The 23,169-nt window shown below is 41.9% G+C and overlaps 1 protein-coding gene across 4 annotated transcripts in view; it reads right to left on the reverse strand.

The window, feature by feature from the left end:
• The window catches only part of STARD13 (StAR related lipid transfer domain containing 13), a 244,671-nt gene that overhangs the window by 2,867 nt on the left and 218,635 nt on the right, over positions 1-23,169 (reverse strand). For all 4 annotated transcript variants that reach the window (XM_054271414.1, XM_054271417.1, XM_054271415.1 and 1 more), the window contains 8 exons: positions 18,161-19,539; positions 16,532-16,705; positions 14,328-14,487; positions 10,111-10,309; positions 6,780-6,987; positions 5,780-5,894; positions 4,820-5,041; positions 2,686-2,903 (listed from right to left, as the gene is read on the reverse strand). In XM_054271414.1, coding sequence (XP_054127389.1) covers positions 2,686-2,903; positions 4,820-5,041; positions 5,780-5,894; positions 6,780-6,987; positions 10,111-10,309; positions 14,328-14,487; positions 16,532-16,705; positions 18,161-19,539 — 2,675 coding nt within the window. The remainder of the gene's footprint in view (positions 1-2,685; positions 2,904-4,819; positions 5,042-5,779; positions 5,895-6,779; positions 6,988-10,110; positions 10,310-14,327; positions 14,488-16,531; positions 16,706-18,160; positions 19,540-23,169) is intronic.

The following is a 23,169-nucleotide window of genomic DNA, read 5'->3' on the forward strand; positions in this document are numbered from 1 at the left end:
AGAAGTCCTCACTAATACCCGGAATATGTTTCAAGGGTGTCTGAATTAAAAACAAAATGTCCTTCCATTTCTTTCCCAGGTTTCTAGCCTCTCTAACATGCTGGAGAAGTTTTCCATGAAGTTCAAGATTTCTAGACTTTAATACTTTTTTTTTGTTGTTGTTCTGTAAGCATTCTCTACATACCCTTGTGTCTCACATCTTTCTCATCTGCACTCAATCTCAGAGGATAGGACTGTGCTCTTTCCTATGCTGTGGGGAAAAATGAGAAATTCCCACTGTGCTGTGTAACATGCATCATCCTGCTGTGGATTGTCTGAGACAGGGATTATGCTGCCTTGGGAAGTATCATATTTTAGCAGGTAAGCTGCTTTCAAGGACTGTTGAAGTTTGGAACTCAGCAGATAATTTTAACATTTTGCATTTTTTTTACATGAAACTGAGCTGTTATTCAAGACACTACAGGAAGATACTGACCAGAAGGTTTTACGTGTGCTTGGGCATTAAAAAAATTGATGAGCTGTTTTGGCAGATGAAACATATGGGAGAAGGAAATCACAGCTGAGATCCAGTATGAGAAATGCTGAACCACCTCCTGCAAGTGCCTGCACAGTGTTTAGATGTGCCCACATCATTTTGGTAACTATCCAGCACTCCCTGGGCCATTTGGGAAGTGGAAAGTTCTCTGTCCCAGAGATTTCAGAAGACTTTGGTTTCCTGTTCCCAGTCATATGGATTTAGGCCAGTTTCAGCAGTTCTTTAAATACCTTACAGTAGTAGAATCATGGCACCTAACTCACCAAAATGCTGTCATACTTAATGAACATGAAACACTTGTGGATTCTTTAATAAAAGTGATGCCTGTGCAGGGCAGCTGAGAGCTGTGTCATATCCCAGGCATATGAAACATTTCTCCTCTTACCATCAGAGTCTTCTCTAGGCAGCCTAATCCCCTTGTTATGACTGTCACATTGGAAAAAAAAGGGAACAACTAAGTTGATCCTTTCACAGCCCAAAGTTTGACTGAGAAAGAGAAAATTGCCATCTGTTAAAATATATTTATTCATGTCCCCAGAGGTGTATTATAATTTCACTGTTCGCTTCCCACCAATCATAAGGTATCAAATTGACTGCGGTATTGCTGGGCAACTTTGCTCTAGACTTAATGATATCAATCAAAAGAGATAAACAACAGAATCTGACAGATCTGCCTGATGGCTGTTTCCAGCCCTTAAGAACCCACCAGGATTCATTTTTATGATGTATTTCAGTCCTTGGGGGTCATTCTGCCTGGGTCAGTGAAAAGAATGAGAACTCGATAGCAGGATTTTCCTTTAACTGATGTGGCTGCACAGCAGGTCTTTAAAGAACATAAACCACCAGGAAACCTAATAGTGAACTAAGTGGCAAATGAGAGGACCAAATTACGGCCGTCAGAACCTCCCCGCTGCTCGCAGGCCATCTTCCCGGTGCCATGCACAGGGCCAAATTTATCACTGGCTCAAGCTAATGACATCATATAAGAAGACTATTTATAAAATAATGATAGATATATAATTATAGAAAATATATAATAGATATTTGATTATAAAGTAGTTAATTTAGCCCAGTGTACTGTGGTAAGGCAAAGGAAATAGAGTAATGGGAGAACTGGTTACAGAAAGCATTTTTTAAATCTTCCCCTAAGAGTTCCAATAAGTCTTCCCTTATACCAACAATATCTGCATGTTGTCATCCTTTAAGAGACTACTAAAGTTCATAAACAGTATGTACTTTCGTAATTATATTTTATTTGACCCATCTTTTCCCTTCAGTCTTCATTCCCTTTAATACAATTCTGACTCCCTGTACTCCTTCCTTTGTCAAAACTGCTTTGTATTTCTCTAGCACATCATTTCAATCAAAGAAAGCAGGCACCAAAAGCAGGATTGCACAAAATCGTCCTACAATAAATAACTGTAGGACTGACCCTGTTAGTGAAATATGTCAGCAGCTCCACAATAGCTCCTAGCAAGCAAAGGCCTGGATTTCAAAGACAGAAGAGGGGTTTTTTTTGACTGCTCTGTACAAGCAGATAGACAATGGCAGAATTGGGATTGAATGTAGAATATTGATACACAGCTATACAATTATTTGAGAGAAGTCATCCCCTGGAAGAGAGAATACAAATCTACTGCCTCTTTCTGTTCATTTCCACACTAGGATTTTTATGGATCAGCATTTCTTCATTTACAAAGACTACAACTGAAAATTTAAGATAATAACTTATATAGACACTGTATAACAGCCTTAGCTTAAAAGCACCACTATCTTCTCTTCTAAACATTTGGCTCTTAAACATCAAACATTCCCCAGAGAACAGCAAAAGCAGCATAAAAAACAATTGGGTTCTATTTGCACTGTTTTCACAACAAACAAAGCTGAGAGAGAAGAGCAGCTATTATCAGACATCTGTTCTGAGGAAGAAATTATATTTACGGCCTCAGGAGTATGTGCTGCTCAAATTACATCAGAGAAAAGGTCAGCATGCTGTAGGTGTATGACTAATTCAGTTTGAGAAATCAACACTGCTGCCCAGAAGTAGAGTTCCTGGAGAGCAATTACACAGATGTGAAGGCTGAGATAAATCCAGATCTTCTTTATGCACTGCAGGAGGCAAAGGTACCAGAGAACCGCCCTCAGCTTACCTGAGAACAACAAAGTCTCGGACAGGGTGAGGAGCCATGGTGTTCAAAACATACTGGTAAACTTCTGTCTGCCTGTCCAGGCTCTCCACCACCTTCCACTGCAGGAAGTCCTCGTCCCAGAGGTGACGTTCTCTCAGCACTCGGTTCAGGACAACTGATGGGGGGGCTTCAACTTCAACTGAGGCTTTCCAAAGCCTTAGTGGGTTCCCATCCCCAACCTGGAGTGACCAAGAACACAAACCCCAGTAATTTACATGCCTGTGTTCAGCAGATGATAACTGAGGACAAAATCTCACAGTGTGTGTCTGAGTTCAGCTTAAGAGCATTCATATTTCCCTGCTAATCATTACTATATATTGCTGCTGCTTCTCTACTAGTCCTGGATGGAAATCTGAAGGGATTCATTACTCTGCTGTCACAACAGAATATATCTGGACTAGTTCCCATAGTGCCAGTGAGGTTCTTCATTACTTCTGGTGTGACAGACACTTTTCCAAGTCCAAACATTCTAAGTGTAATGATGAAAATGTGTCTGCAGAAGTAAAAAGAGATGAGACTGAAACCCTGGGCTGAAATAAAGCAACTGCCTTAGGCAATCTTGTACATTACCTGGGACTGAGGGTCCATGAACCCTCCTGGTTAATTCTGGGGGAGCAGAACATACATTGATTCAGTTATGTGTCAGGTACACAGATGTTTGCTCCTCAAAATAGCTGCAAGGGAGGTGTTGGGAAAACACCTTTCAAATAGCACAGACTATTTGCTAACTCCTTCTTGCTCACAGATCCTGTTTCTTGGAACACCTCCACAGCTTATAGTAAGGGGAACAGAAAGTGCTGGGCTATGCACAAGGTGAATATCCTAGATTGCACACATCCAGCTTTTCTGCATGGTTTTAGGCAGTAAACAAGTTAACTGCAATCACTGGATCTTGCAAGCCCTGTTTTTCTAACCCTTCCCTACCCTACCGTTCTCATATAGCAATGTGAGTACTTTGGAAACCTCTAGTACCTCCCATAGACCCAGGGAGGATTGTTTCCCCAGAAACCCACCTTCCTGACCTCCCACCTTAAATTATTTCATGTTGTAATTCTTTCTCCCCAAAGCTTTCAGTTCCCCATTTCCCCTGCCCTGGAGCCCCAGACTCCCAATCCCCTCTGTAGTTCACAGGTCCTTGACCTCCAGCAGTAAAGGCCTCTATTCCCTCTCTCCCATCTCCCACATCCTGATCCCACTTGAGCCCTGTTACTCTCTCCCCAGCCTCCCACACTCCCTCCCTGGACAGGTCACTCATAGAAGCTGGCTACAAACCACAGTAACTGCAATTTCTTTCCCCTGACGAGGGGTTGCACTTGCCCAAGCTGGAGTAATGCTGCCTCCTGCCCCCTCACCATCCAGATCTCACATTCCTCCCAGTGCTCTTCTCCTGCCTAATTAGTGTCACCCACCCCTAATCCATCCCTTCCTCTTGCTAGCTGCTGCTGGTTTGGAGACCTCTGCTTTGCTACTCAGTTTCAGCACTGAACTCCACTCTCTGCAGGGCCCCTGCAGCACCCTCTGCCTCACTGCAGTGGTCTGGCTTTCTCTGAAGAAGTGATGGAGCCTAAAACAAATTCAGAAATTTTAATAAAAGCTGCAGTATCAAAAATCCACATGAAAAAAAGGACAAAAGGATCAGGGATAAAACTGGTCTGCTTAAAAAAGCATAGGAGAGCCTGAAGAAGTTTTGTAACTACCTGTGTTCTAGCTGTGCTCTCCAAACTGCTAGCAAACATCAAGAATTTGTCAGAAACTTTTCACATCCCCCAGTCAAAGAGCTTGCCCAGGTAATGTTCTCTGTTGTTTCACATCTCAGCTCACTCTCTAGTTCTGTTGTTTGCTGTGTCATTTACTTGATCTATTTTAGAGACCCTAGCTTGCTTTCTGTGCCTTTTTCTGGGATCTCATACTTGAATCACTATTACATTACATTTTAACTGCTTTCAGCAATCTTTTTGAAAATAATAATAATAAAAGAGTGCCTTGCCAGAAAGAAGGGTGTGAGTTTTCCCATACAACATGCCAGGGTGGCCCATAGCTGAGCTGCATTTTGCTTTGGTTTCTTTACTGCTTCTTTCATGTCTCCCCAAATTACCTTTTTGTAGGCGAGTTCTGTGTTCTCTACACTGGAACATGTGACCCATCCTTTGAATTTCTCTTTTGCTTCTTTCTGGAGATTTTGCATGAGATTTTCTAGGTACATTTGATAGTTCCCTCCTTCCTCATCCACTTGTTTCCCAAGCTCGTCCAGGGTAGGAGAATGCACTTCTGCATCAACATAGGAGTTTCGGGATTGGGTGATCATCTCGTGTGGGACCTGTGCCACAGAAGGGAGAGAAAACACACATGGAAAATCTCCTGCTGAGAACTTTTCCTGAATATGTTTCTAGGCTGATGCACCATTCAGCATTTACCCAATTGCTCTAGCCTAGGATCTGCAAAATGTACATCAATTTCTGTCTTTATGCAAGATGAAACATCAAAGTAGTCTAATAAAACAGCTCATGGCTCTGCACTACTCATGCAGAACCGTGTTAGACTGATCAACTGGATGTCAATACCCCACTGTTACTCCTTTAGCCCTCAGAAATATTGTGTTGTGCTTCTGGGGAAAGAAGATATGAGCATTTGCTCTCCTCCAGCTGCAGTGTACATAGCTGCAAGTCTCCATGTGATTTTTACTTTATCGCATGACACACAGAAATAAAGTGTAAAGGCAATTATTTTTAAGACTAATAAGTTTAATTGAGGCCTTAAAAGCATTGTAATAAAATTTTAAACTAGCAGATTTTGATTTGAATTAGTCTAAAATTTCCTAATCCACTGGTTTGGTTGAAAACTGTCACAGAATAAGTACCCTGCATCTTTTGAATACTAAAAGGGAACTTCCGTAAAGAAATGAGATAAATAAACTTTGGATGAAGCAAGTTTACAAATAAGTGAGGCACCAATCTCGGAGTTAACACAAGACAGAAAATATAAGCGTAAACATAAATACTTCAAAGGGTGCTGCATTATGTGGCCATGAATAATGCTGTTTGAGTCTCTCACTCACCTCAAAAAGTTTGTTGCATTCCATTATCATGTGAGCAAGTCCCTGAGTAGCTGCCAGGTTTTCACTGAGGTCCTTCTGATCTGGCTTCCCTGTTGCATATTTTTTCTGTATTACTCTGTAATTGAATTCAGTATCTCAGGTAAAAAGCTGAATCTTTTTAATATGAAAGCAAAAACCAGCAGGATGCTCCCAACATCAGAGAGAAAAAACCCCTATCTTTAGTTTCTATTTATCAACAAGACTGCTCAAACTGTTGGGCCTTTTTTAAAGGAAAAATGTTTACCTCAAATATTGCTCAGCCAAAGGTAAAAGCAGAAAAGGTTATTCATATCCTGCATGATGTGTGATACATTTTGAAATGGATTTTTAACAGACACGATGTAAAGTGGTTTACATTGTTACTTCTTAAAGCCCTTGTTCAGACATGGGTTATACATGTACTTGACCAAGAATCTCAGTGTATTCTAACCAGATGGGAAGGAAAAAAGTCAAGAGGGGCCACTAATGTTTAGCCTGGCTATGCCCTGTTTAGTCTACACTCACCATGTTACAATTTTAATGTGGCCTGAAATAAACCCTGTTTCCTGAATGGCAGAATGTAGACAGTAAATTGAAAGTGAAAAAAAACCACTCATTGAAAATCTACATAAAAAATCCTTTAAAACATTGTTAATCTTTGACTTCAACCAGAGCAAAATCAACCCCTTTTCCTTAACAGAAGTCAACGTTACTCATGCAAAACTCACTAGTGCCCCATTGAAAATTCCACATGGAAAGCAGGCACTGCATGTTCACAACAGACAACCTGAAATGCCTGCTGGGCTTGTGAAAACAAGTGTGCTTCTGGCTCTGCAGCAGGGGTTTTCCCCTGTTACTGAAGCCATGCCCTGTTTAATGTGTGCTGGAAAGCAGATGGCTTGGAAAATTTTTCCTGCATACCACTGAAAGTATCACTCCGTATTCAGGATGTGACTATTTATAATGCTGAGAAGAAACATACCTTGGAGAGCTTTCTTTCTTCACTATATTGAGATGGAAGAGGGAAGGGGCCAGACAAACAGCGATGTTCATGGGAGTCATCTGATTTTCCTCCACGGAGGTGACGTCGCTGAGGAAGCAGAGCAGGGTCTGCAGCACCTCCCTGTTCTCGTCGGCCATGAGCATGATGGCCGCCTGCACCGCCTGCAGCCGCTGCTCCTTGGGGACATCTGCCAGGGAGCAAGGGATGGCCAGGGGTCAGTTGTCAGATCAGGTAAGGGGACAGAGAGATAGAGCTACCACAGACATTCACAGTCCCCTCTGTGCTCAAACCCCGCGCAGAGGTGGTGCTCAGGGACGTGTTTCAGTGGTGGGCCTGGCAGTGCTGGGTTAGTGCTTGACTCACAGAGGTCTTTCCCGACCTTAGTGATGGCTTAGTGAAGGGGCAGATGACAGGAGACCAAGGGGAACAGATCAGCTGGTCCTGATCTGCTCCTCCTTCTGCTCCTCCACAAAGCACAGCTTCTCTTGCCAGTGTTTGGCATTTCTCTGTTTGTTTGAAGGGCTGCTCCCAAGAAAGACACTGGGCTTCATTTGAAGTTTATGAAGGGAGAAGACTACTCAGTAGTTACAGCTTGAAATGGTATTTTTCAGGTTTTCTTTGTCCCCTGGCAAGACAGAAGTTTAAGTCTTAGGGAAGCTTTGGGAACACTTAGATTTGTGTCCTAAACTGTAGAAGAGTTTAATGGAAGAAGTAGTGGAAATGCTTAAATAGCACCTCAGACAGATTCATTTCAAAAACTACCATAAGTTCTCTCAGTTTGGACTTTGAGTCCTCCTCTGGGTATTACATACTCTCTATAATCGAGTGGAAGAAGAACAAAAGCAGATTTACAGTAGAGGGAACAGCCAGCTTTTAAGATTTGACTGCTAGCCTTGTACAAGCACTTTATTTTAAAAGCTTTCAGACATGAAAGACAAAATGAACACAGCTCAATACTTCTAAAGTTTCTGAAAGCAGCAAGGCCAGGTTTTTCTGAGAAGTCAGGGGAGCCTTTGCTAAATCCATGCCATGTGTCTTTTCTTCCCGGGACACCTTCTGGTAATCCCTCCCTCCCCTTTATTGTTGCTCTGATGGGTCTGGTACATGAAGCAGAAGACCAGCCAGTGCTTCAAGTCACAGGTAAACATTAAACAACTGGGAGTTTTAGGAAAATGGAGAAAGTTTCATCAATGGTATGCTTATAGACTACTACACTAATAATCTCATCCCAAATCCTATGTGTTACAGCAATTCAAGCCATTCTGGATATATGAAAAAGGTCTTGGATATATGAAAAATATCTTCAGTGAGTCCCAGAAAATCAGAAATCTCCTGCCAATACACTAGGAGAGGAGAATCTCTCCTAGTAACTTCACATTAACAATTTGTTAAACAGAACAAAGGGCAAGAAAAAGTCTCAGCTACAGATTAGTTGAATTGCAGATGTTATGAAATACAATTGGTATCCCAGAAATTTTCAACATTTTTCTTTCTGTGAAAGGAATTTTGTCAGTACTGTCTGAAACAGAAAAATATATTTGTTGTTGGTCACATGGAAAAAAAATCCTTGCTACTCATTCTTAATCCAAACACTATTTTCTGATTCCTACAGAGCCCATTTTTTCTTGTTCCTACCTTGGTTTAAAGAGACTCATCCTCAAGTCTTTCTGAAAACCTTTAACTCCTAGTGTATTTTAGCAATCTTAACTCATCTAACTCATCTTTTCCCCTTCTCTCTGAAAGAGAAGTTCTTCAGATTTCCTGCTGCAGCACCACACAGGCATTACAGAGTCAGCCCATGCCTCCCTCTTTTTTTATTTTTTGTTGGCTGTTTCCCCATTCAGCCTCATGTCTTGGAAAAGGGCAGCCCTCTGGCTACAGACCTGCTTATGCTGATGCCACTGGGATCTGCCATCTCTGTTTTCCTGCAGCAAGGGGGTAATTTACTTGCAGTCTCTTCTGTGCAAAGAGACATCCCCAGTTTTCATCAAGCAGTAATTTGGAGGTGATTTGTTTCCAAGGACATGCAGAACATGTCCTTGCAGTGGATAATCTTCTCCTTGGCCACCTCCCCATGGAAATGATTGTGACTGCCATTTTATTAGCAGCCAGAATTCCTGTTGCTTTTCTGAACAAGCTTATTAATGTGTGTGCAGGCAGACAACTTGTGAGCAGGAAAGGAGAAAGGGAAGTGATGGTCCAGGGCTGGGCACCAACTCTTGCAGTTAACTTGTGTCCCAAGACACCACGTACAGCCAAAGCCACTGAATTTATTTGCAGTGCTGTCTCTCACATGCAGAATCCAGCGCTCTCTACCAGCTACAGACACTGTGGTGGTAAATTCATTAGTGACTGCATGCCACAGACAGATTTTTACAGTAAAGAGAAGCAACGGAAGTATCTCAGATTCTTAAGCACTGGGATTACACAGTGTTTTAAAATGGCTTTCTATTGTTTTGGCAGCTGAAACGTCTGCAAGTGAAAAGACTAGACACACTTCTCTTTAGTGCTTCCAATTATTTGGCTTAGGCTGGCTGCATCTGCCAGAGTGCTGGCTGACTGGCCCTCATAATGGACACTGTCAGGAAAAAAACTCTAATTCCTCTGGCTGTTCAGTGTTTTCCTCACTGTTTATTTCTCCCTCAGTCTGGAGAAGAGATACACAGTCATTTCCTGATTCACAGGGACTTTCATTATTCTGATGCATCTCAGATTTTTCTGAAGATTGCTTGTGCTGGAAAGAAAAGAAGAAATCCCCTGGTTTCTTTCTTTCTCTATGAGTTCTTTACATAGAGTTTGTGATCTTGATGAAGGCAGCTTGTTTTTGCATGTACATTTTATTGACTATTATGAAAAAACAAATAATCAGAAGTCATAGCAAGGAAGGGGACTACAGAGACATATTCTCATGGTCAAGTACCACTTCTCCATGCTCAGAAGACTCATTTATATTGAGAATAAATGCATGAAATGGGCCCACAGTTTAAAGAAATCTGACAAAAATATGAGTGTCTGACAAAATCTGACAAAAATATGCTCTTTGTGTCCAGCAGCCTGTTCTTCTGTCTTCTTTCTGATTGTGAGGCTGGTATGAACACTGTCTTTTCATTAAATTTTACACTGAAATGTTTAGGTGGTTCTAAGGACCTGTTAGTGAAAGATTTTGAGGGCAGAGGGGTTTTTTATATCTCAAAGCCTAGCAGAAAGAAACCTATCCAGTGTTAACATGCCAAAAATATTTACAGTATATTACTATATAACAATTTCTAATTATTTATAATAAGAGAAATACGTAGAAATATCAACTTACATTGATAGATGTGCAGAAAAGTCTCTCCTAGTTTACTTGTGAGGAGGGGTTCTGGCAAGTCCCTGAAGAATTGCTTGACCATGTCAGCCACATCATATGCTGACTGGTCCTCATAGCTGACGTTTTCTGGGGAGCTCTCGTTCATCTGGCGCAGGGCCTGGATTCGGGATTTCACTCCAGATTTCCGAAACAGACCCACCTAAAAACGTACCACATTGACTTGGGTAAAGGGGAAAGTGGCACTTGGAGAATATATATGTGGTATATACATTCATATGTGGGACTTGGATCATGACCAGAGCTTGGGTTGCTTATTTCACTCTAGGCAAGGAGGACAAAAATGTGCAGATGCAATCGATGGTCCTACAAGTCCTGCAAACAAGCACAGGCCCCCACAGAAGGATTGTAGGGGTTAATAATGCTGCTGCTCTCTGTCCCATTCTAGAGTGAGGGTTCAGACTGCCTTGTGGTTTCTCTGCTGCCCTAGAAGTTTAAGCAAGATATCAAGATATCAAGCTCTGCTGATATAAATCAGCCTAGCTTGCTTGGCTTGGGTGACTGACTTTTGATTTACTCCAGCTGAGAATCTGGCCCCTCATGTTTATTTGGGTATATATTTTGAAGACTAACAGGAAAATATTATGCTTAGCTAAGTAATAAATGCTGTGACAAAAGATTAGTATTTCCTAGTAGAGCTTTAAAATCAAGATTAAATGTATTTTTTCCCTTTCATGCTCTCTGCTTCCAAGAGTTCTCCCAAATCCCACTGAAAAGTCCAGTTCGAGGGTGGGGGCCATGGAGGGATTACTTGTGCAGTGTCACTAAGATACATTTTTATCCTGTTTGCTTTCTATTTTGAAAGGAAGTGGTAACTCTTCAAATGATGCCTTCAAGGCAGGGCTGCCCTTTCTTGTCCTTCTCCACCCGCGGAATTCCCCTCGGGGTGAATTCCTTCGCCTCAACCACATTATTTATTCCCAAGTGAATTTACAGTGTTTCATTTGGGAAGTGTTAACACTGTTTTCCCTTCAGTTTTGCAGGGAAAAAGGTGAAACATTGAGAGAGACCTATGGGAAAGGCCCATTTCCAGTTGGGAATTATAGACCCTTTTTCCTCTGTGGTTGCTGTCTCGTTGGTGATTCTTGCAGCTTCCTGCATGGGACAGTCCATCAACAAACAGTAAAGGTAAGGGAATAATGCCTTCAGCCTTCTTCCCCTTACTTCTGAGCACGAAGCAGCACAGAGTTCACAGAGGACCCTCCTCTCTCTAGAACACCTCCCATGCTCACCAGAGGGTATTTAGGACCTCGGTTAACTTGCACATTCATGACACTAATTACACAGATCACAGCTCTATGAGGGGCTATATTTATTTAATTACTTCTATGGAGGGGAACTGCTGCACCAGACTGGCTGTGAGGCAGCTCTTCTCTGTCTTCTTACTGATGGATTTAGTGTCATTTGAGAGCTAAATTTATGTACAGGAAGTAGAGAACTGGAGTTCTGTATTTATGATCCCAAGTGAAGCTCTGATCTTCTTCCTGACAAGAGCGTTCTTTCACAAGAAAGAACATCCAGCTCTTTTCATCTGGTTTTCCCTTTCCCTTTCTCTTCTTCTTTTTAAATGCCTTTTCCTCTTAGAAATGTGTGCTGAAGATGAAGAAGATGGACTAGCTAATTCTGCCCAAAAGATGGACTAGCTAATTCTGTCCAAAAAATAAGGTTTTGGCTTGCAGTAGATAAATGTCAGACCACAGGCTCAGTTCTCTCCTTTTGATGGAAAGTGTTCCTGCTGGTATAAACAACCATTAAAAACTTCTAGATAAGTCTGATTTGAGGGGTCAGATGTCAAATCTCACCCATGCAATCTCCAGCTGCACATCATTCTACTGCTCTTGATCTCTGTTTAAAGACATTTATCCAAACTCCAATTTCCTTTTTTTTTATTAATAGAAAAAATTAATAATTAATCAAAAGAGTCTTCGCTCAATAGAGAAAGATGTTTTAGGCTTTGTTATGCATTATTACAGACTTGTTCTGTAAATAAAAAGGGACTAAAAATCCAGAGGTTAGTCTGCCCCAATCTCTTTACTATCTTCATGCTGCATGGATCATCTTCCCCATAAGCAGCTGTATGATGCATGACAGAAATAAAGATGCAGTTGGAAAAGGTAAAGCAGTTTCTCTTTCACAAAGTGAAACTGAATTACATGTCCTACATAGCCCCTGTGGGGCTCCTCATGCCAGTTTAGGGATTTCAGTGGCAGGAGCCAGACCCTGCAATGGTTTAGAGCAACCACAACTTTGCCAAGAGTGTGCAGTAGAAGCTCTGACACCTGTTCTGAACTTTAGCCCACCTTCTGCAGTGCACAGGAGAGACACAGAAGCAAGATGCTGAGGTTACCCAGGTCTCTGTCCAGGCATTAGCAGACTTTGAATTAAATGGGAACAAAGGGAGTAACTGTAAAGCAGAGGAGCTGAACTGCTTGGAATGTTTTTGCCTAGAAAGGTTTTTGGGGAAAAGATATTTTAAAGGACACCAATTTGTAGTTCTTCTCCTTTTTTTTAATCAGTATTTTCCCAATTTTACTCTAAGAAGAAACCACAGCTGAACTGACATTCACAGAGCTCTTCTGCTTCCCAGCCTGTAAACACAAATGGAGCAGACAGTTGTCTGAGGCTTCCAACACCTTTTAATTGCCTCAAGTCTCTCAAGAGTGTTTTCTTTCTCCTTTGTACTCCCTTTTACATTCTCCCCACTTAATCCTCTCTCTTTCTTCCTCTGGCTCTGCCTCTTAGCTGACAAGCCCATCCCTATCCATACATCTCCTGTTCCTCTTATTTGGGCGTCTCCTCCTCCAATCTCATCACTAATTCCAGGCTTACTGCATCACTTTTCTTCCTACACTGGCTTTCCACAGCTTTTACACAGCTTAGTACACAAACCCAGATGAGCACTGTGGCAACCAGGCATGTTAGCTCCTGAATAGATCACTTCTACTTGTCTCCATGCATCTTTCCCTTTCATCCTCTTAAAAAATTTCTGACAAGCCTTCATCCCACCCCTCAGCTCCTGCACTACATATGGCTGGCAGAACTCATCTCTGCTCACTTTAACACTGTGAGTTAGATGTCAAAGTCTGACCACTACAGGGTCCCTTTACAGAGAGAACTGACAGGAAGGACCTCTGTCTTTCCCACTGGCTGCAAAGGGAAGTGGTTGTGATTCACTGGAACGCCTTTAATTTTCAATTTCAGTTTTGGGGAAGATGACTGTCACCCAACAGAAATCCTGAACAGCAAACAGAATGGTAATTAGAAAATGTGAATATTCAAAACAGACTAATTCCACCCTTTTCATGTGCTCAGAAAGCAGCAAAGTCTGCAGAGCAAAGCGCTGGTTGCTCCTTTTGAACTTACAGATATCTAAAGGCAGTTATGAAAGAGTTCATATCACATGAGGTCAGTAACAGTAGAGGACTGAACATAAACAGCTAGGGGGTTTCTCCCAATCCTATGTTCATAAAAATATACATCCTCATCCTTAGGGGAAGAACAGTAAAAATATGATTAGTATGTCCCTCTGTAGCTAAAGGGAATAAAAAAAAATCTGAAATACTTTGAGCATGAGGGTCTCCCAGCTGGCCTGTTGTAGCTAAGAACACTATAAAAGGCAACGTACCATAATGGCTTTGGCATTGAACCCCTGCTGACCTAACTATCTGGATATATCTGACTCTGTCAACAGAATACTTGGAATATTTTGCTGAGTTTGCTCTCTATTCTTGGACTTTTCTGTCTTTGCTAAGTAAATAAAACCTTTTGTACCATATCTTGTGAAATGGTGGATGCAGTTAACCCTCAATGGCAACAGTCAAGCATAAGCAGTACAGATTTGTGTAGAAGTGGGGAGTCCTGATCCCTTTCCAGGTTTCGTTCAATATACATGAAGATCTCAAAATGTTCTTTGAAGTAGACTGTGGTATACAAATCAGCAGGACTGCTACAGCTACAAAATTTCAACAGATTTGCTGGATACAAATCTCACGATGGAAAACTTTTAATTTTGGCACCAAATATGAAATCACCAGAGGAGATTGAGGCCCAACATGAGAGATAATAATCTTCCAATAATCCTGGCACAAAAATGCTGACTGTTGCTTGCCTAAAGTGGCTTTTCAGAAAAAAAGAACAAGTCCATGGAGTAAAGCTCCTACCTGGTCTAGACAGTTGCTCTGTAGGTAGCGCAGGGCTTGCTGTATGCTCTGGGGAAGAGGCTGCCCCGTTCTCTGGACGTGAACTATCAGGGGCACACCAAAGACGTTCTTGTCCTTGTAGTCAGGGACTTTCATCCTCTTCATGAACTTTGGCACAGACCTGAAAATTAACACGAACAGGCTGCATGAAAAAATCAGGGTATTTACACACCTTCTGAATAACACTACTGACAGAAATTGGTAAGCAGGGCCTTTTTAAATAAAGATGGGTGAAATAATGTTTAATGCATAATACACAGACACCTGAAAATTTGCATAATTGATTAATTTCTTAATGTCTATAAGTGGATGGCCTCTAAGGTATAGCATAACAATAAGCTTTAACAAGAACCTCTTACTATGCAGGTGTCATCCAGCTGAAGCCAATAAGGTTTAAAGCATCTTTTAGGGACTCACAAGAATGGCAGAGCAAACCTGAGTGGAGAGGGTATCTGAGGGAAAAGGAGGTTCTAACATGCTGATGATCTTTGATCTTCTACTAGTTACATGATTTAGTATTTCTATTGACTAAAATTTTACAATAAGAAATGATGGTGGGAAATCCCTATGTGTCAGATTCCTCCCTGGTGTTACATGATTTATTCTAGTTGAGTAACTTAAGTGAAAGCTGGTGAGCTTGCTTTCTTCAAAAAATTGAGATGAAAACAAGAACCAACTGGATTCCCTTTTTGGGAGTCATGACTGCCATGGAATTAAAAAAAAAAAAAGATGAATATGACCTGGATGTGACTAAGAGTTGTGTCATCTGTGTGGGAAGAAGTAAAAACTCATTTAAAATTACCTACTGAAGAAGTACAGTGCGTAACTCTACAGCTATTTACAGTGCCTCTCTTAAAAATCCTTAGAGACTGATTATAAAAACTGAAGAAATATCTTTCAGGATGGAAATCTTGTAGTAACAGTAGCATCTAGAATTTGCTGTATTCTAGTCTGCTTAATTGAAGTTGGGTAAGGTGAGATTCATTTCAGTGCAGACTAGCCACAGGGAGTACTCCAAAGGAGAGCAGTGAAATGGGGATTAATTTTACTGAATTTTAGTTATTTTACAGAGATTTAGAAAGAGTCAGCTGTCTGGGCTACTTCTATACCCACTCTAGAGAGAGACACCTCTGGAAGGTGATCCAAACCCTCACCCTTCGATTTAATGGGCTGCTTTGGGGTCACCTGTCTCTTTCCTCTGACCACAAACAGCCAACCTGACTTTCTCAGATCAGATTTATAACAGATTACTCTTTTAACTTTTCCTAATGACTGATGTCAGTGAGGTGAATCTCACATGTATCAATTGTATCTGTTTTTCCATTTCTAAGGGAAAACTTGTCTTAACATAGCTCACAAATGAATTTAGCGGGATTTTGGGGAGGTCCTTTCAGCATGAAAATCACAATATAAATATCAAGTCATACTGTATCTGGACTGGGTGCCCCAGTGTATTAGGGAAAGATTCTGTCATCGTTTTGATTATTTCTCAGATACTTTCAAACTCTTATCCATGCCCATTTCCATTTCTGGTGTATCTCAATCTGTGGGGCCCACCAGGGTTTGTGTACCACGAAACATGCAGGTTTCTGTAGAGAAGGAGCCACAGAGTGAGCATTCACATCCATGTGTGCTTCCCTCCACTCCCTGAGTGACCAGGTAGCTGTCGCAGCTGCCAGGGCTGCCAGCTCCCTCTAACACAGGTCCAGGCCTAGGCCAAAGCCTGCATCTTTGATTTCTAGAGAAAAGCCCCATAACTATTCTAACCCTTCTTTTAAAGCACAAACAAAGCAATATCAAACACATGAAGCAGCAGCTGTTTCTTTTTGAATCACCAAACGAATACTGGGTAGGACTTACTGTAAACTTTTCCTACTTTATAGTCACTCTCTCCTATTCCTGTTTATTTTTCTGGAACTGTAGCATTGTTCAAAAGGCCAGGGTTGTCTCTTTGTTAGAGCACAGGAATGAAGCCAATTTCCAGGATCTATTTCTCACTCTGCCAACGAACCATGAGGCAGCAATGGATTAAAAGGGAGAGTTTCAAATACCACACTTGAAGTCAATGGTTCCTTCTAATTCCATTTATTTACCAACAGAGTAACAGAATTAGGAGAAGCTATTTTCTTCTAAAAAGTCTTCTTCCAGTTAGCAGTGGTACTCACCAGGTCCAGCCATGTTTGTTTGACATGGAATACTTTTCCATGATGGCAGTGAGTCGAAGCAGAGAGAATTTTTGCAGTAGATTCAGCTGGGCTGCTGACTGGTTGCTGATGTGAAGCGATGCAATGGAGCGGCTCAGGCGATGAGAGATTTGGAAACTCTGCCATCGTAACTGCCTTTAGCAAAAGAAACAATAGAAAAATCAGAGAACTGCTTTGGCTGGGCAGAAAAGATGGTGTACTGTGAGATAGGGCTGGGCAATGAATAAAACATACATAAACACACACATAATGATGGCTTGTGGTGTGAAAAGAAAGAAATTTTACCTTGGAGATAAATACAACAATTTAGTCAATCTCCTTTTAAATTCATAAATGCCCAAGTTTTGTTGTTTTAACATTAGAATCTCAAGTGGGTGTGGGTCCTGTCCATATACTTGGGGAAGCAGTGCTGCCTGCTATGGTCTTTAGCCCACGCACTTCCAACAGGATGTGGGAGATTCAGACACAAATGTTCTTTGCCTGACTCAGAGCTGGTGTTTGATGCCTAGTCCCTCATCTCCCAGGGGACTGACCTGACCACTGAGGTATTTGGAGATGAGGTTCTCCAAACAGTTCTGTTATTAAATGCTGAAGGACTTTTTTGAAAAAGGATTAAACCCCGTGTCTCCTTAGCTGGAGCCAAAACCACCAAGCTATTGAACCATTCACATCTTTTTACTCCAATGCACTTTCTCTGTATACTGGATTCATCAGAAAAAAACTCCTAATCTTATTTTCTTATTTCACTAAATATAAGTTCTGACTCAAATCCTAAAACTTTGTCACTGCTCATTTACTCAATAGTTTCCTCCAGTCCACTTTCACTTTTGTGGTGGTGGTGAGCAAGCACGGGCAGCAGCAAACCATGGCATGGCAGAGTCCTCTGTGAGGGTGTAACAAGACTGACAGCAGATCAGAAGATACCAGTATTATCAGAAATACCAGTATCAGAAAATACTAGATATGTTCTCCCTGCTTTGGCACTTTCAAAGCCACCCAACATGCAACAGTTTAGACCTACAAAAGCTTTTGCCCAGGACCATTGGTACTTGGCTCAACAGGAGCTCATCACTCTGACTTAAAACATGTCTGTAAACTATCAACAAAATTCCACTTTTCACATTATTAAGAAGTCATTCAGCATCATTTCATCCCACCCATGTAAGGGGCTGAGGCAGAGTAGGGAGGTTCTCTTTGAGCACAAAGGGGCACATTTTTAAAGCAGATCAGTTCATTAAAAAGTGCATAAAGCTACAGATTCATAAAGACCTGGGTGCATAACTTGGAAGCCAAATTAAAAATGCATCCTACAACATATACAGGGTATATGTAATCAATGGATCAAGGGATAAAAAAATGCCTTAGTTTGCTCTATTAAACCAATTCTGCATTGATTCCATGTAAAAATATCCACAGCAGGATGTCCTTTCCCTGAAAATCCCACCTTTCCCTGGGAAGTCCCCATCTCCATACAGGATGAACACCACTGTAATGGTACCCTGGGCCTTCTGACTCCCAAGCTGAGAATCTCTGCTTCATTACATTGTATTTCACAGTCTGTGGATTTGTATACAAAATTTCACTACTTACCTGCTTGGCCTTGTGAGTGATGCTCCCACCCCAGAGTCCCTCCTGTCCCTAACACCAGTGGCTTCAGATTCATTCAGGGATGTTCCATCTCTGTCCATGTCGCTCGGGGTGGTCCGGCCATCAGATACAGAGTTTCCTTCAAAATCGAGAGTGATCTGTGTGGGCGACTGGAAAGGCAATGATGGGGATTCCCTGACTGACACGTCACCAACCGGCAGACCTGGCAGCACCTTCTTTGACCAGCCATCTACCACCTCCTGCAGTCCATTGACATGTTGCAAAATATCATCTAACTGAGGAAAAAGGACATCCTTCTCTATGTCCAGGAGGTCCCCAGTGCTAGCATACAAGTGGGAACCTGGCACATTGTCATAAATACTAATTCTGCTCTCTTTAGGACAGCAAGCCATCAGGCCAGATTCTTTTGGAGTAGAGCAGTTCTGCTTTCCCAAAGAGATGCTGCCTGTCCTCCAGTTCACACTGTTACTGTTGTCTGTAGGTGAGAGGCTTTCGATGGAAAGTGCCTTTGGGAAGGTCCCTGGTTTGTGATCCTTGGGAATGTGCACAACCAAGTTCTCTTGGGAATGAAATTCATTTTTGCGGTTTTGGTCCATCACTTGCCGTAAGGCTGCTCCTGCCAGAACATCCAGGTCCTCCAGGTACATCCCACCCCTCTTGTTTGCTTCATGGCACTTGCGTTCCTTCAAACATGGCGTGCTCACCCCACTGCTGCTGTTTTCGGACTGGCTGCTGTCACTGCTGGATTTGGCAGAAGAGGGAAGCCCTCTTTTGACTGAATCTTGCCCCAAATTCTGGAGATCGCCATTGACTATCTGCACACAGTGCATGTCTTTCAAGGATTTTGGCTCAAACTGGAGAACTGGTCCACTGATCTCTAAAGGACCTGTTCTTCCTGAGCCTTTTAGCTTTCCATGCACAGCTTTTGCTTTCAGCGTCTCCATGCGTTTTAGAAAGGTTTTCGCTCTGGCTCGTGTTGGATTTTCATTCTTCAGGCCGTCCCTGGGGGACGGGGCGGTGTTTATTGCAGCGGAGTCCTGCAGCAGGGTGCTCTCCACATCGTGGTGGGCAGAGCAGTCACAGGCCTCCCTGGCAGCGCTGGTGGTGCCAGACTGGCTCCTGCTGTCACTGCCCCCACTGCTCTCGCTGTGAATCGATGAGAGCTCAGGCTCGCTCAGATCTGTAAGGACGCTCTCACTGCTTGTCGTGTTTTTCATTTTAATGTCCCCAGAAGAGCCATGTCTGTCAGACCGGTGAAGCAGAGCGTCAATGTCGTCCACCCGAGACCATCGTTTGCTGGTTCTTTGGAAAGTCCATTTATTACTGATAGCACAGAGATCTTCTTCATCTGAATCTTCACTCTGGAAAAAAAGCAAGTGGCACATGTTAAAATTGTGTGCTTTAACTTGATATTTGAATTAATGAGATTGGGCTGCTCTAGGTGAGCAACAGGCAACAAAGTCTCTCTGAGCCAAGTTTATGGAAGGCTGGTCATCAGTCCTTTCATAACACCCTCTTTCATTCAATTGTAAAGACTGCAAATATCTTAACAAGAAAGAAATAAAAGCCTGCTCCGTGTTAGGAGTCCCACTGATACCTCTTGGCTTCCATGGACTGCCTGTGCACTGAGTTCTGTAGGGCTGATGCTCACAGTGACTGTTTAGAAAAAAAACCTTTTGAAAGGCCAAAGTAAAAGAATCCTGATTTGCAGGGATGGTGTTAAGATACACATGGTAAAGACAGGGAAGTGGCTGGGTACTACAGCAATGTGAGCTATTTAAAAATCCAAGACAGCAAATATCTGGTGCTGCATGTAGGTTTGCAGTGAGAACTAAATACACATCTATAAACTTCATGGGCCAGATGCATCTAACAAGATTTATGTTTCAGGACTACAACAACAGATAAATAATCGTGATGCTTAAAAAACAATAAAAAATATTTGGCAGTATTGCTTAGGGTGTGTCTGAGTGCAGGCAAAGGAAAGCAGAGAAGGCAGCCATGGGGATGTGGGCAGGAGGAGCAGCCAGGCTCAGGCTGGGATGGGGCAGCATCTGCAGCTGAGGTGAGCTTTCCTACAGTGGGCAACCACTGCCTTCACTGCTGTCATCAGTAGAGGCACCCCAAACTTGATGACCTGCAGCCTGCCCCACTGTCTCTGGCTTCCTTCAACCTCTTCCAAGGCAGCAGCACCCCACACCCTTTCTGGTCTCATTATGTTTAGGTAGCTCCAGGAGCTACTCTGCAATGCAGAAAACGTGTGCCTTGAAAAAAAATTTAGATAAAAAACCTCACCCTATGACATTCTTCTCATCCGTTTGCTCAAACAAAAAAGATACATCTTCAGCATGAAGCCCATGGTTGCTAATGAGTACCCTTTTCCTGACTTTGAACTGGACTTATACTGCATTATTCTTGTGCATTTGTTTTAAAGCAGAACAAACTAACTTCACCTACATGACATTCAAACAGCTCTTCACATTCTTGGAAGCAGTATGAAGGCAGTAAAATATGACAGGCTGTCAGACTAAAATGAGGTGCTAAACCAGAAAGACTATTTTGGGACTGGAAAAATTCTCATTTTAAAAGTCTATTATTAGAAGTATTTTTATATGAAGTTTTGATGGTAAAGTTATCTCCAATCTTTGACTAGATCTTTGCTGGCCTGTCTAATTGAAAAATGTAGACCAAATTTTACAAGAGCACCCAAAACCTTAAATAACATGAAACCTCAAAAGCTAGAGATTGGGATCAGTAGCGTGCCAGGTCTCACTGAAGCCATAAACTTTTGCCAGTTTATCACTCCAAGTCAGCCAGATGTTTTAGATTGTGTCCAAACCATAAAATAAAATATAGCTGTGAAATTTTGGGTTTAGGCATTCCTCTTTCTTTTGTTAACATTGAGGTGTGCAGTGTTCCTGTGAGCTTACAGGAATGAATGGAGATCCTCATTCTGTGGCTTGTTAAAGAGAAAAATTGAGCACCTAGTGAAATATGAGGGAAGGGGCTAGAAAAGGCAAATACTGCTTTGGCCATTTTGTCTGCAGGAAAGAAATTGCACATCAGACAGTTCTACCTTTGTTTTAACTCCACAGCTTGCTGTATGCATATATGGACCAAAGGACTGCATAGCCTCAGGAACTTAAAAATCCATTTATTGTGGTCTTAGTAGTGCCACAAAGTGGATATTTTAAAAACCACAAGGGCACGTACTTTTAAATATTTAGCAGTGGTAATTATATCTACAAAGCATACCACTGCTGAAGCGTTGGTGGCACCAGCCAGCAGGATAAACATATTTTTAAAATTTGTTCTACATTGCAATATGCCAAAGGGACCTTGAAGAAGATTCTTGGCTGACACAAATCCCTGTAGCTGCACTGACATTACTGTATGAGCTGACAGGATTTAGCCTGTGTTTTCTACAAGCTGGAATCGATTAAAGTAGCCAAAGTGTTAGAGACATTGCAAAAAACACCAAGAAGAGAGCATAGAGCAGAAGACAGAAATAAAAATAAATTCAGTGGTAAATATACTTTAAATCAAAAATTTGTGGAGTTTTTATTTTGTGGGGCTTTTTTTGTGTTTTTGTTTTGTTTGTTTGAGGATTTTTTTTTTACAAAGCAGAGATGAACAGAAATGGATATTGGTAGTAAACAAGTTTTTCCTCTAACCACAGAAAAGATAGGATTACATTCTGCCCAAGAATCACTTAGAAAATACTTAGAGGCTTTTCAGTGTCAAAATTTGCAGCTCAATTAAATAAAGGCTTAGTTTGGGGTTCTTTTTAATTGATAAAGAAACATGCTTGTGTTTCATCAGAAGCAAAATCAGGCAAATATGAAATGAAATATCTGGATGCTGTGATACTGCCATGGTGACTCACTACAAATTCAGCTGCACTGTGAGTCCTATGACATACTGTGCTTTTCTTTTGATGAAATCAATAGAAATTCTGGAAGCCACAAACATCCTGAATGACCCACTGTTCTTGTCAGATATCTGAGTGTCCTGACAAACGAAACTTTCCAAAAAAAAAATGTTGAGAGCACTTAGCCCACCCACGTGTCACCAGCTAGGGGTACAGCAGATCAAGAGAAGGTCTGAAAGCAATGATTCATCTGACACAGGCAGAGCAGACATTTTGGAGCAGTGACTGTATATTCTACTGACCTGGGGTGAAATCAAGTGCACTGCTTTGGAGCATATTCAAAAGTCCAGTTAATACCATTATGTTTGGGAAGATGAGAAGGGACAAGTTTCTTGAGGAGTGATTGGTAACATTTGCCAAAGAGAAAGGGGTTTTGATTCACAGATTTGTCACAGCTGATTTAAAATAGTGCAGCTTTTTGACTGAGGGTGTACTTGCCTGAAATACAGAGGCATGCTAACAAAAGGCAAGTAGTGGATTTATTCGCGGTGGAATTCTGCCACATTTTTCCAGCTGGGGGCAGGAATTCTCATAAATCGGCAGCTGCAGAAGGCAGTTAATCCAAAGGCTAATCTCTGTCTGTCCAAATCGCTTACAGACATATTTGCAACACATAAATGAGCATTTCTGTTTGCATCTTGATGAAGCCAAGGGAAGACAGCAGCCCACAGTGGGAATGGTCTGGGTGGGAGAGTGGGCAGTAGGGAACGCTCCTGCTGAGCTGTCTTTCACAGGAACCTCGCCTGGCAGCTTGCTTGGCCATATTTTGGTGAATCACTCAAGCAGCTCTGCTAGTCCTGCGCATACCTGTTATGCTGAAGCTCCAAAGCTGGCTGACTTTGCATTTCATTATCTACAGCCAAAGATTTATTTAGTTTGGTGATCAATTTCAGACCCAGATTCTGGCTTTTACACTTGCATTTACATTTCCTCCTGTCAGCAGGCTCTCCCTCCTCTTCTCTCACCCACATTCTCTTCTACTTTCAGTTGCTCTGTATCTGTGGACTAAAATCTCCTCCAACTCCTCTTTGTCTACATTTTTCTGTGCTCAGCTTCTCTG

This window comes from Melozone crissalis, unplaced genomic scaffold (genome assembly GCF_028551555.1).
Source record: "Melozone crissalis strain CALT ecotype California unplaced genomic scaffold, PUWL_Pcris_2 ptg000013l_1, whole genome shotgun sequence".
Lineage (NCBI taxonomy): Eukaryota > Metazoa > Chordata > Aves > Passeriformes > Passerellidae > Melozone > Melozone crissalis.